General features: G+C 37.6%; 2 protein-coding genes and 1 gene segment (V, D, J or C); all 3 read left to right on the forward strand.

Moving 5' to 3' along the window:
* Positions 1-492: 492 nt before the first annotated feature.
* LOC119502409 (immunoglobulin lambda-1 light chain-like) lies at positions 493-4,593 on the forward strand. The gene is made up of 4 exons (XM_037793367.1): positions 493-547; positions 640-965; positions 3,199-3,232; positions 4,061-4,593. Exons 1-4 carry the CDS (start codon positions 508-510, stop codon positions 4,384-4,386), a joined length of 726 nt encoding a protein of 241 aa, XP_037649295.1. The 5' UTR covers positions 493-507; the 3' UTR covers positions 4,387-4,593.
* A 1,583-nt stretch (positions 4,594-6,176) lies between these two features.
* LOC119501323 lies at positions 6,177-12,738 on the forward strand. The segment is given in 3 exon segments: positions 6,177-6,251; positions 7,545-7,680; positions 12,401-12,738. Coding segments are annotated over 2 exon segments (378 nt in total).
* LOC119502397 (immunoglobulin lambda-1 light chain-like) lies at positions 9,113-11,289 on the forward strand. Its single transcript, XM_037793360.1, has 4 exons — positions 9,113-9,167; positions 9,253-9,578; positions 9,894-9,927; positions 10,763-11,289. Exons 1-4 carry the CDS (start codon positions 9,128-9,130, stop codon positions 11,086-11,088), a joined length of 726 nt encoding a protein of 241 aa, XP_037649288.1. The 5' UTR covers positions 9,113-9,127; the 3' UTR covers positions 11,089-11,289.
* Positions 12,739-13,664: the final 926 nt, after the last annotated feature.

A 13,664-nucleotide genomic window follows, 5' to 3' on the forward strand; every position in this document is an offset into this window, starting at 1 on the left:
TTAATTTATTTTAAATCAGTTTGGATTATTAGGAAACATGTTTGTTTGGTGGTATACAAAATGTAGACGTGTGAAGAAACAGAGATATTATAGAACACAGTTTACTTCATATACAACAATAAAAGATGAAGATGAACCGATACAGTGATGATGTGATTTATTGGATTATTTGAAGATGAATTAAAATGGAGATTTAATCAGGAAATCAGTCTGACTGGAGGCAATAATACTCACGCAAAGGACATCAGCAGACTTACAAACACCGACTGCTCATTATGAAATATGATATTATTAATGTGAAATGATTCAATGACACAATGTGAAACCACAAACACTATTTAGTTTATCTGTGGGTTGAAACTCCTCCTCCTCCTCCTCCTCCTCCTCCTCCTCCACGTCTCCTTTCCTCAGTGTCTTTATAAGCTTCAGTCTCTCTTCTCCTCTCACTCCAACCCTGCTCACCTCTCAGCTGGACAGTGAGGGACGTTTACACCACACACTGACAACATGCTGGGGACCCTCTGCTCTCTCATCACTGCTCTAACATGTAAGGAGGCTGACTTACGGCAGCTTTGACCTCATGTTGGATTCATCAGTTTGTGTGTTTCTCTTGACTTTGTGTCATCTTGTTGTTTCCAGGTGTGAGTGGTGTGACGGTGGTGACACAGAAGCCTCCAGTTGTGGCGGTGAGGAAAGGAGAGACAGCCACCATGGACTGTAACCTGGGGACTGTTACTGGCAGTGCTGCTCGCTGGTATAAACAGACTCCTGGAGGAGTTCCTCAGTTTGTACTGTACTTTTATCACAGCAGCAGTTCTCCAACATATGGCTCTGGTTTCTCCTCTCCCAAATTCACGTCTAATCATCAGTCAACATCAGATTATCGTTTGATCATCAACAATGTGGAGGAGGGAGACTCAGCAGTCTATTACTGTCAGACATGGGATAGCTCTGTTAATGAGTACGTATCACAGTGATTTACACTGTGACAAAAACCTCCTCACTATTACTTCTGCTTTTTGAGACTCTGACACATCTGATAATAGAGCCATCAAACAACACTCTGTGTCTGCTTCATGAAAAATGATTAATGCCGTTAGATTACTGTCAGATTTATTTCATCTTCATCTGTGTATCTCAAAAGTATTTATCACATTTTGGGTATTCAGAACAGCTTCTGTAAACCTTCGATGTCTAAAACATGTTATATGGCAACACACAGCAGCATTTAAAGTCTGTTTTATACGTCAGACTCAGATATCAGGAATGACTGTTGAGTATATTTACTGGTGCTTTGCTTAAATTTATTTTTCATTAATTAAACATGTTTGCAAAGTGCAATTTAAGATATAGCTTTAAAATGTATGTAGGAATCCAATAAAAGCATTTAGATGTCAAAAAAGTTCATTAATGTGCAGCTAAAACACAAGATAATATAGGACATGTAGATAAAAACATTTTTATGTTCAAATTTGTATTGGCACAAAAGGTATAGTACAACAGTACAACTATAACGGGACTGGTATTTTACTCATTTTCAACAATGTTATGCTAAACCCATATTTCCTAACCCCTCCTATCCTCTTTGTGATTGAGATAGTGTGGTACACATGGACAATTTGACAACTTAAACATGGAATTACATTAAGCAATCACAAAGAAGGAAAAACAAATAAATAGAGAAAAGAAAATAATAATAAATAATAATAAAAAAAATCAATATATATATATACACACCCACACACACACATATATATATTTAAAATAATAATAATAACAATAAAATCATAATAATGCAGACACCGAAACAAGCATTAAAAAAGAGCTGGTGGTTGCTGCGGGGGATAAAGACATTTTTGAATAATTTTTGATAGTTTTAGTCAGAGTAATTTGGATTAATGAGGAATATTTAGAAGAATAAAAACACTGAGGTGAGAAGTAAACTTTTACACTCTATAATGCTGTTTACCTATAAAATATACAACTTAGTTAAAACTTTATAACACAAACTTATAAAACAACGACCATGTGTTAATCCTGTGGTTTATGCGATTAATAATAATATGGAAAAATAGAAATTAATTCCAGATTTAAATCTGATATAACAATTGCAGATTCATCTCAGGCCAAAAATCATCAACGGCAATCAAATACATTTTTCAGATACATTTTTATAAGGAATACAAATTACCAAATATATGCTGATTAAGAAGAAATGATTTAATGTGAAACCCACATACATGATGTTGAATTATGAGTGAAAACAGAGTCAAGTGTTGACACTCCTCCTCCTCCTGATCCTCATTCTCCTCCTCCTCCTCCACATCTCCTCTCCTCAGTGTCTTTATAAGCTTCAGTCTCTCTTCTCCTCTCACTCCAACCCTGCTCACCTCTCAGCTGGACAGTGAGGGACGTTTACACCACACACTGACAACATGCTGGGGACCCTCTGCACTCTCATCACTGCTCTAACATGTAAGATCTTCTTCTCTTTCCTTTTATAGCCCAGATTTCCACACAGAAACCTATCACTCACGTCTTCTTCTCTGTGTGTTGACAGATGTTGATGCAGTTAAAGTGGTGACTCAGACGCCTGCTGTCCACACAGTTTCTACAGGACAACAGGCTGTTCTCAACTGCAACGTTCAGACAGATGAAAATTATGTCAGTTGGTATAAACAGGTTCCTGGTGAAGCTCCTCAGTTTGTTCTCAGATTCTACCATTCAGCCAGTTCACCCAGCTTTGGATCAGGATTCTCTTCAGACCGATTCAACTCTAAATCATCATCAAACATAGATTATCAGTTCATCATAAAGCGGACAGAGGCAGGAGACTCTGCTGTCTATTACTGTGAGACATGGACTAGCTCTGGCTATGCAGCTGTATCACAGTGATTCACACTGTGACAAAAACCTCAGTGAGAAACTCACTGCAGCTTCTATGAATTTTGAGCAAAATAAAATGAATCAAATCAGTAAATCTGATGAAAACAAGGACGGATACTGAACAAAGTCGTCTAAAGAGACAAGAGAGTTTGAAACAAGCCCAGCAGTGTTTTGTAATAAAAGCAGACTGATGAAGTGAACGAGACGTTGACAGTGAAAGTTGGTCTCAACAGGATGTTTCAGTTCCACTCCCCTCATTAGTGAGAGTCAGGAGGTTTTTGTACGGCCATGTATACAAACTGAATCACTGTGGTATTCGGACCAGGCACCAAGCTGACTGTGACAAGTAAGTACTTTTTAACTGATCATAAAACAGGATGGATTTTATGTTTCTGATACATATTAAGAGAAAATAATCAATGTATCTGTTGCTAATTGTTTAAAATATTCAACATGTTGTTTGGTGAATAATAGATTGACTTTTTAACATCTGCTTTGATACCAGGCTGTGTGTTTGAAGACAAAGGAAATATCTGCTACTGATCACAATATTTTAAATATTTTTTACGAATACTCAAAAGTTTTTTAGCGGCTGAGGATTTTTAACAGTTGGACAACATTTAGAAGAATTTTCTTGTTTATTTTAAACTCCATGTTAATTTGTCAAGAGAATTTTACATTGTGATATCAATACCAAACTGTACTTGTAATGTTGGTTTACTAATCTTCTAAAGTTTATGGATAATTCAGATTTTACCTGAATATTATTGTGGCTGTTTGAAATTAGATTTTTTTGTGTTATAGACACCACAAAACTACTACTAGAGATATACTTTAATTCATCACAATGCTTTAAATAATCATATGAGAGTTTAAATACCACTTTTTTATAACACAGAAAGTGACTTTATGACAGTTTCCAACATAAATATTCTACTGAATTAATCAAAATATTTCTATGTTAGTGGTTGATAGATTGTTGATGATTTAAAGAGGAACACTGCTCATATTTAGGTGATGATTTCTAAATGTTTTTGCTGATTTAAAATGTTTTAATTCTTCAGCGTGTTTGTTAAATTGTCATCACAACTAATGAACTAATGTGTTACTGTCCTGCTTTGTATTAATGATGTGATTCCTAGTTATCTGATGAAAGTGCTCCATGTATTTTCAGGCTCCAGCTTCTCTCCTCCTGTCCTGACAGTCTTCCCTCCGTCCAGTGCTGAGCTCCAGTCCAACAAAGCCTCTCTGGTCTGTCTGTCCAGTCAGTCTGTGCCTTTTGCAGATGTGAGCTGGTTGTCTGGTGGGAGTCCAGTGAGCAGTGGGATCTCTACCAGCACCGCTGTTCAGCAACCAGACCAGACTTTCCAAATCAGCAGCTATCTGGCCGTCCAGACGTCAGACTGGAACACGGATCAGGTTTACACATGTAAAGTGTCTTTGGGCTCCCAGACTTCAGAGAAAAACATCAAGAAGTCAGACTGTCCCACTGAACAATAGTAGAGGAGCACAATGACCATTTAACATCTGCTTCTTTACTGTTTGTGCTGTTTGCTCATCACAAGCTTCACATGGTAGAAAAGACGTGTCTGCATGCTTGTAATACATGTTGTGACCGTTAGGTGGAGGTGTTGTATCAGCTTTGCAAAATGATGCTTTTTTCAAGAATTATTCAATAAAAATACAAAAAAAACTGTGAACAAAAAAGTGTTTGTATTTATTTGTACTCATGAAAACATAATTTATAAAGTTACATTAACTTCACTAGATTTTATTCTTCTCCTGATGTTCATCTCACTGATAATTACAGTTAGTCCAGGACACAAAGATAACAGACATGTTTATTTTTAATTCTTAGTTGAATGTGTATATATATATTATTAATGTTAATTTGCAATAAAATACAACACAAAGTGATTAATATTAATTTAACTGGTTTTAGTTGCTTGCAGTAGTTGAGAAGTTAAAAAAATCAGATAAAATGAGCAACTGAAACTGAGTTTTCATCCTCCGTCAGTGAAGCATCACCTCTCTACTCCTCCCTCTCTTCCTTCCCAGGATGCACCTGCAGGCCTCCTCTCCTTATTTATAGCTTTATGTAAATGAAGAGGTCAAGTGTCAGCTCTCTGTAACATCAGAGGGAACTGCCTCTGACTGGAAACACACTGATAGTTTCATTATTAACATCTGCTCAATCAATGACTGTTTACTTCTTATGTGTGTGTGCAGAGCCAAAGTTTATATCCTGCAGCAGATGTCTGTTGTTGACGTACGAAAAACCTGCAAAATGATGCAAAATATATTAAAACTTTCATACATGAATCCCATTCATTAGGAACCCAAAATACTAAGAAATACATATAAATTGCAGGCTTCTTTGACATAATGACATCATGGTATTTTGTATACTAAAGTTGTCAACTACACTGACTTTAATGGATAAATTAAAGACATTTCCCTCCACAGAAGATAATAGAGCAACACATGTGAGAAACTATGCAGATTTAAGCAAAGCTGCTCCTCCTGTCAGTCCCTCTCAGTTTCAGTGTTATATTAAATTGCTCCTCCAGCACCTCCTCTCCTCATCCTCCAAACCCTCTAATCTGTCAGCAGTTAGCTCACTTTCCAGGTTACAAGGCCGTTCTCACCACACACTGACAACATGCTGGGGACCCTCTGCACTCTCATCACTGCTCTAACATGTAAGGAGAATGACTTACTGCAGCTTTGACCTCATGTTGGATTCATCAGGCTGTGTGTTTCTCTTGACTCCGTGTCATTTTGTTGTTTCCAGGTGTGAGTGGTGTGACGGTGGTGACACAGAAACCTCCTGTCGTGACGGTGAGGAAAGGAGAGACAGCCACCATGGACTGTAACCTGGGGACTGTTACTAACTATCAGGTTATCTGGTATAAACAGACTCCTGGAGGAGTTCCTCAGTATATACTGAGGTTTCATCACAGTTATAGCTCTGTATATTATGGCTCTGGTTTCTCCTCTCCAAAGTTCACATCTACTCATCAGTCAACATCAGATTATCGTTTGATCATCAACAATGTGGAGGAAGGAGACTCAGCAGTCTATTACTGTGCTACATGGGACACCTCTGTTACTGAGTACGTATCACAGTGATTTACACTGTGACAAAAACCTCCTCACTATTACTTCTGCTTTTTGAACTGCTGACACATCTGGACTGGGAGGGAAGCCAACAGCCAATGCTTTCTGTTTTTCTTCCCCACTCACACATTTAAAATATATTCTCAAACTTTTTTGGATTCTCACATATATCTTCTGATCTTTCCTGGTGAAACACTGAGTGACACAGAACAGACAGAAACCCAAATCAGGCAGGCATCAGACAGGTAAGTGTAAATATAATCTTAGTGCAAAAGACAATCAGACAGAGGATTAAATGGGCCTGTTTATACTCTACAGTGGTAATCAGGGGAATGAGAAACAGGTGAGTGAGTGGGAGGAGCAGGTCAGGTGGGAAACTGACTGGAAAGCGGTGATCAGAGGGCAGGTGGGAGTGGCTGGTTCTGAAACAACAAGACAGTTAGTGACATGGAAAACCAGGCAGAATGAACGAATGAGAGAGTGAGACATCAGGGGGGGATTTATGGTTCCTATGGTAGTTATATACAGTATGCCATGTGTACACACTTTATCACTGAAACAGATAATATGCTCACTAGTAAATGTTAGCCACTGAAACAAAAGTTATGATCTATTAAAATGTTGAAACAGTAAATATGAATGTCTCTTGCAGTTAAAGAAAGTATACAGAAGATTCTCATTTGCTGTTCTGAATTCAAGAATTTCTTAATTGATGTAAATTAATTGGTGCACAGGTAGTGAAGATTGTCACACAAACACTTTTTGATATTAAATAGTCATCTACTAGTTCCCTCTTCATGAACAGGTCAAAAGGTCATCTGGAAGCCCAAAGTTACAACAACAAAAAGTTATGAGCAGCTAAAACACAAACAAATGCTGCATTAATCTGGCAATATGTCACATAGATTTAGTGATTCATGATGTGTTTCCACAAGATGAAACACAGGAGTCTCAATTAATATAGAGCATGCTACTTCAGTGAGAGCAAATCATTTGAAAGGGTGACGAGATGATGAAATAAAGTCAACTCTACACCCTGCTTATTATATATACTGCTTACTGTAAAATACCAGAGATAGAGTGATTATAAATACGAGCAATCATCATGACATGTGGAGTCCAACAGGGTTCGATTCTTGAGCCGTTGTTATTCAACCTGTACATGCATCCCTGTAGGTCTAATCATACATGATGATAACGTTTCCTATCTCAGCTACGCAGACGACACTCTGATTTACAAAGCTCTTTAACCAAGTGACTACGGTCCTTTAGATTCACTCTATCAATGCTTAGAGAAAGTAAATAGCTGGATGCAATTAAATGTACTTCAATTAAATAAAGACTAGACAGAAATCATTGTATTTGGCAACAATGAGTAAAGAAGGAAAGTTATTGGAGACATGATTGTTAACAACAGAAATTATGAAAAAGTGTCTGATGTGAAACCCACATACATGATGCAGTTGATTTATGAGTGAAAACTGAGTCAAGTATTGACACTCCTCTTCCTCCTCCTCCTCCACGTCTCCTCTCCTCAGTGTCTTTATAAGCTTCAGTCTCTCTTCTCCTCTCACTCCAACCCTGCTCACCTCTCAGCTGGACAGTGAGGGACGTTTACACCACACACTGACAACATGCTGGGGATCCTCTGCACTCTCATCACTGCTCTAACATGTAAGATCTTGTTCTCTTTACTTTTACAGCCCAGATTTCCAAACAGAAACCTTTGACTCATGTCATTTTCTCTGTATGTTGACAGATGTTGATGCAGTGATAGTGCTGACTCAGACGCCTGCTGTCCACACATTTTCTACAGGACAACAGGCTGTTCTCAACTGTAACATCCAGAAACATTACAGCAATTATGTCCGATGGTATAAACAGGTTCCTGGTGAAGCTCCTCAGTATGTTCTCAGATTTCGCCATCATGACAGTTCACTCAGCTTTGGATCAGGATTCTCTTCAGACCGATTCAACTCTAAATCCTCATCAAACATAGATTTTCAGTTCATCATAAAGCGGACAGAGGCAGGAGACTCTGCTGTGTATTACTGTCAGACATGGGATGACTCTGCCTCTGCAGCTGTATCACAGTGATTTACACTGTGACAAAAACCTCCTCACTATTACTTCTGCTTTTTGAGACTCTGAAACATCTGATAATAGAGCCATCAAACAACACTCTAATTTGTTTTCAAACATTTAAATGCTCTTATCCGATTATTTCCCACATTAATCAATACAGTATATTTATTTGTATCTTCCATACATGCTTTAATGATGAAAAAATAAAGAAATAAATAATGCACCAGTAAATGCACTCCACCATCATCCATAATATCTGACATTTTCATGTAATTCAAGCTTTGAATAACTTTAACATATCTTTAAGTAATAGAAAGTTTACAGACACTAGTTGAAATACACAAAATGTGATAAATGTTGAACCCTCCTGTACTCAGGTAGTGATGGATGTTACACTTCTAGCTGCAGCGATTGTGACAGTAATCTGACTACATTAATCCTCAAAAACAGAATTGATTTATGTTCAGCTAAAAAACAACCAATTAAAAACTCTGCTTTAACTTTACATCAGGTCATCTAGATGAAGATATTCTTAATTTATGTTAAATCAGTTTGGATTATTAGGAAACATGTTTGTTTGGTGGTATAAAAAATGTAGACGTGTGAAGACACAGAGATATTATAGAACACAGTTTACTTCACATTCAACAATAAAAGATGAAGATGAACCGATACAGTGATGATGTGATTTATTGGATTATTTGAAGATGAATTAAAATGGAGATTTAATCAGGAAATCAGTCTGACTGGAGGCAATAATACTCACGCAAAGGACATCAGCAGACTTAGAAACACCAACTGCTCATTATGAAATATGATATTATTAATGTAAAATGATTCAATGACACAATGTGAAACCACAAACACTATTTAGTTTATCTGTGGGTTGAAAGTCCTCCTCCTCCTCCTCCTCCTCCTCCTCCATGTCTCCTCTCCTCAGTGTCTTTATTAGCTTCAGTCTCTCTTCTCCTCTCACTCCAACCCTGCTCACCTCTCAGCTGGACAGTGAGGGACGTTTACACCACACACTGACAACATGCTGGGGACCCTCTGCACTCTCATCACTGCTCTAACATGTAAGATCTTCTTCTCTTTCCTTTTACAGCCTAGATTTCCACACAGAAACCTTTCACTCATGTCTTTTTCTCTGTGTGTTGACAGATGTTGATGCAGTGATAGTTCTGACTCAGACGCCTGCTGTCCACACAGTTTCTACAGGACAACAGGCTGTTCTCAACTGCAACATCCAGAAACATTACAACAATTATGTCAGTTGGCATAAACAGGTTCCTGGTGAAGCTCCTCAGTATGTTCTCAGATTTTACCATTCAGCCAGTTCACCCGACTTTGGATCAGGATTCTCTTCAAACCGATTCAACTCTAAATCCTCATCAAACATAGATTTTCAGTTCATCATAAAGCAGACAGAGGCAGGAGACTCTGCTGTCTATTACTGTCAGACATGGGATGACTCTGCCTCTGCAGCTGTATCACAGTGATTCACACTGTGACAAAAACCTCAGTGAGAAACTCATCACAGCTTCTATCAATTTTGAGCAAAATCAAATGAATCAAATCAGTAAATCTGATCAAAACAAGGACGGATATTGAACAAAGTCGTCTAAAGAGCCAAGAGTGTTTGATACAAGCCCAGCAGTGTTTTGTAATAAAAGCAGACTGATGAAGTGAATGAGACGTTGACAGTGAAAGTTGGTCTCAACAGGATGTTTCAGTTCCACTCCCCTCATTAGTGAGAGTCAGGAGGTTTTTGTACGGCCATGTATACAAACTGAATCACTGTGGTATTCGGACCAGGCACCAAGCTGACTGTGACAAGTAAGTACTTTTTAACTGATCATAAAACAGGATGGATTTTATGTTTCTGATACATATTAAGAGAAAATAATCAATGTATCTGTTGCTAATTGTTTAGAATATTCAACATGTTGTTTGGTGAATAATAGATTGACTTTTTAACATCTGCTTTGATACCAGGCTGTGTGTTTGAAGGCAAAGGAAAGATCTGCTACTGATCACAATATTTTAAATGTCTTTTACAAATTAAAAAGTTTTTTAGCGGCTGAGGATTTTTAACAGTTGGACAACATTTAGAAGAATTTTCTTGTTTATTTTAACATCATAAAACTCCATGTTAAATAGTCAAGAGTATTTTACATTGTGATATCAATACCAAACTGTACTTGTAATGTTGGTTTACTAATCTTCTAAAGTTTAGGGATAATTCAGATTTTACCTGAATATTATTGTGGCTGTTTGAAATGAGATTTTTTGTGTTATAGACACCACTAAACTATTACTACAGATATACTTTAATTCATCACAATGCTTTAAATAATCATATGAGAGTTTAAATACCACTTTTTTTATGACACAGAAAGTGACTTTATGACAGTTTCCAACATAAATATTCTACTGAATTAATCAAAATATTTCTATGTTAGTGGTTGATAGATTGTTTATGTTTTAAAGATGAACACTGCTCATATTTAGGTGATGATTTCTAAATGTTTCTGCTGATTTAAAATGTGTTAATTCTTCAGCGTGTTTGTTAAATTGTCAACACAACTAATGAACTAATGTGTTACTGTCCTGCTTTGTATTAATGATGTGATTCCTAGTTATCTGATGAAAGTGCTCCATGTATTTTCAGGCTCCAGCTTCCCTCCTCCTGTCCTGACAGTCTTCCCTCCGTCCAGTGCTGAGCTCCAGTCCAACAAAGCCTCTCTGGTCTGTCTGTCCAGTCAGTCTGGGCCTTTTGCAGATGTGAGCTGGTTGTCTGGTGGGAGTCCAGTGAGCAGTGGGATCTCTACCAGCACCGCTGTTCAGCAACCAGACCAGACTTTCCAAATCAGCAGCTATCTGGCCGTCCAGACGTCAGACTGGAACACGGATCAGGTTTACACATGTAAAGTGTCTTTGGGCTCCCAGACTTCAGAGAAAAACATCAAGAAGTCAGACTGTCCCACTGAACAATAGTAGAGGAGCACAATGACCATTTAACATCTGCTTCTTTACTGTTTGTGCTGTTTGCTCATCACAAGCTTCACATGGTAGAAAAGACGTGTCTGCATGCTTGTAATACATGTTGTGACCGTTAGGTGGAGGTGTTGTATCAGCTTTGCAAAATGATGCTTTTTTCAAGAATTATTCAATAAAAATACAAAAAAAAACTGTGAACAAAAAAGTGTTTGTATTTATTTGTACTCATGAAAACATAATTTCTAATGTTACATTAACTTCACTAGATTTTATTCTTCTCTTGATGTTCATCATACTGATAATTACAGTCAGTCCAGGACACAAAGATAACACACATATTTCTTTTTAATTCTAACTTGAATGTGTATATATAAATTCAGAAAGCTACGTTGTTATTAGAAATTAATTTGCAATAAAATCACAACAGAGAGATTAATATTAATTTAACTGGTTTTAGTTGCTTGCAGTAGTTAAGACGTTAGAAAAATCTGATAAAATGAGCAACTGAAACTGAGTTTTCATCCTCCGTCAGTGAAGCATCACCTCTCTACTCCTTCCTCTCTTCCTTCCCAGGATGCACCTGCAGGCCTCCTCTCCTTATTTATAGCTGCATGTAAATGAAGAGGTCAAGTGTCAGCTCTCTGTAACATCAGAGGGAACTGTCTCTGACTGGAAACACACTGATAGTTTCATTATTAACATCTGCTCAATCAATGACAGTTTACTTCTTATGTGTGTGTGCAGAGCCAAAGTTTATATCCTGCAGCAGATGTCTGTTTTTGACGTACGAAAAACCTGCAAAATGATGCAAAATATATTAAAACTTTCATACATAAGTCTCATTCATTAGGAACTGAAAATACTAAGAAATCCATATAAACTGCAGGCTTCTTTGACATAATGACATCATGGTATTTTGTATATTAAAGTTGTCAACTACACTGACTTTAATGGATAAATTAAAGACATTTCCCTCCACAGAAGATAATAGAGCAACACATGTGAGAAACCATGCAGATTGAAGCAAAGCTCCTCCTCCTGTCAGTCCCTCTCAGTTTCAGTGTTGTATTAAATTGCTCCTCCAGCACCTCCTCTCCTCATCCTCCAAACCCTCTAATCTGTCAGCAGTGAGCTCACTTTCCAGGTTACAAGGCCGTTCTCATCACACACTGACAACATGCTGGGGACCCTCTGCACTCTCATCACTGCTCTAACATGTAAGGAGAATGACTTACTGCAGCTTTGACCTCGTGTTGGATTCATCAGTCTGTGTGTTTCTCTTGACTCCGTGTCATCTTGTTGTTTCCAGGTGTGAGTGGTGTGACGGTGGTGACACAGAAGCCTCCTGTTGTGACGGTGAGGAAAGGAGAGACAGTCACCATGGACTGTAACCTGGGGACTGTTACTAACTATCCGGCTCGCTGGTATAAACAGACTCCTGGAGGAGTTCCTCAGTTTGTACTGAGCTTTTATCACGGTTGGAGCTCTGTGAGATATGGCTCTGGTTTCTCCTCTCCAAAGTTCACATCCACTCATCAGTCAACATCAGATTATCGTTTGACCATCAACAATGTGGAGGAGGGAGACTCAGCAGTCTATTACTGTCAGACATGGGATACCTCTGCCTCAGCAGCTGTATCACAGTGATTTACACTGTGACAAAAACCTCCTCACTATTACTTCTGCTTTTTGAGACTCTGAAACATCTGATAATAGAGCCATCAAACAACACTCTTATTTGTTTTCAAACATTTAAATGCTCTTATTGGATTAATTCCCACATTAATCAATGACAGTATATTTATTTGTACCTTACATACATGCTTTAATGATGAGAAAATAAAGAAATAAGTAATGCACCAGTACTCCACCATCATCCATACTATCTGACATTTTCATGTAATTCAAGCTTTGAATAACTTTAACATATCTTTAAGTAACAGAAAGTTTACAGACACTAGTTGAAATACACAAAATGTGATAAATGTTGAATCCTCCTGTACTCAGGTAGTGATGGTTGTTACACTTCTAGCTGCATTAATTGTGACAATAATCTGACTACATACAGCTAAATCACAACCAATGAAAACTCTGCATTAACTTTACATCAGGTCATCTAGATGAAGATATTCTTAATTTATTTTAAATCAGTTTGGATTATTAGGAAACATGTTTGTTTGGTGGTATAAAAAATGTAGACGTGTGAAGAAACAGAGATATTATAGAACACTGTTTACTTCATGTACAACAATAAAAGATGAAGATGAACCGATACAGTGATGATGTGATTTATTGGATTATTTGAAGATTAATTAAAATGGAGATTTAATCAGGAAATCAGTCTGACTGGAGGCAATAATACTCACGCAAAGGACATCAGCAGACTTACAAACACCGACTGCTCATTATGAAATATGATATTATTAATGTGAAATGATTCAATGACACAATGTGAAACCACAAACACTATTTAGTTTATCTGTGGGTTGAAACTCCTCCTCCTCCTCCTCCTCCTCCTCCACGTCTCCTCTCCTCAGTGTCTTTATTAGCTTCAGTCTCTCTTCTCCTCTCAC

The sequence above is a fragment of the Sebastes umbrosus genome, chromosome 14, assembly GCF_015220745.1.
Source record: "Sebastes umbrosus isolate fSebUmb1 chromosome 14, fSebUmb1.pri, whole genome shotgun sequence".
In the NCBI taxonomy this organism is placed as follows: domain Eukaryota; kingdom Metazoa; phylum Chordata; class Actinopteri; order Perciformes; family Sebastidae; genus Sebastes; species Sebastes umbrosus.

Excerpts from the sequence above, each read along its gene's own strand:
- LOC119502397 (XM_037793360.1), top strand. The coding sequence starts at position 9,128 with ATGCTGGGGACCCTCTGCACTCTCATCACTGCTCTAACAT. Across the intron at positions 9,579-9,893 it reads ATGACTCTGCCTCTGCAGCT|GTATTCGGACCAGGCACCAA; the intron begins GTATCACAGTGA and ends TGAATCACTGTG. Across the intron at positions 9,928-10,762 it reads CACCAAGCTGACTGTGACAA|GCTCCAGCTTCCCTCCTCCT; the intron begins GTAAGTACTTTT and ends ATGTATTTTCAG.
- LOC119502409 (XM_037793367.1), top strand. The coding sequence starts at position 508 with ATGCTGGGGACCCTCTGCTCTCTCATCACTGCTCTAACAT. Across the intron at positions 966-3,198 it reads ATAGCTCTGTTAATGAGTAC|GTATTCGGACCAGGCACCAA; the intron begins GTATCACAGTGA and ends TGAATCACTGTG. Across the intron at positions 3,233-4,060 it reads CACCAAGCTGACTGTGACAA|GCTCCAGCTTCTCTCCTCCT; the intron begins GTAAGTACTTTT and ends ATGTATTTTCAG.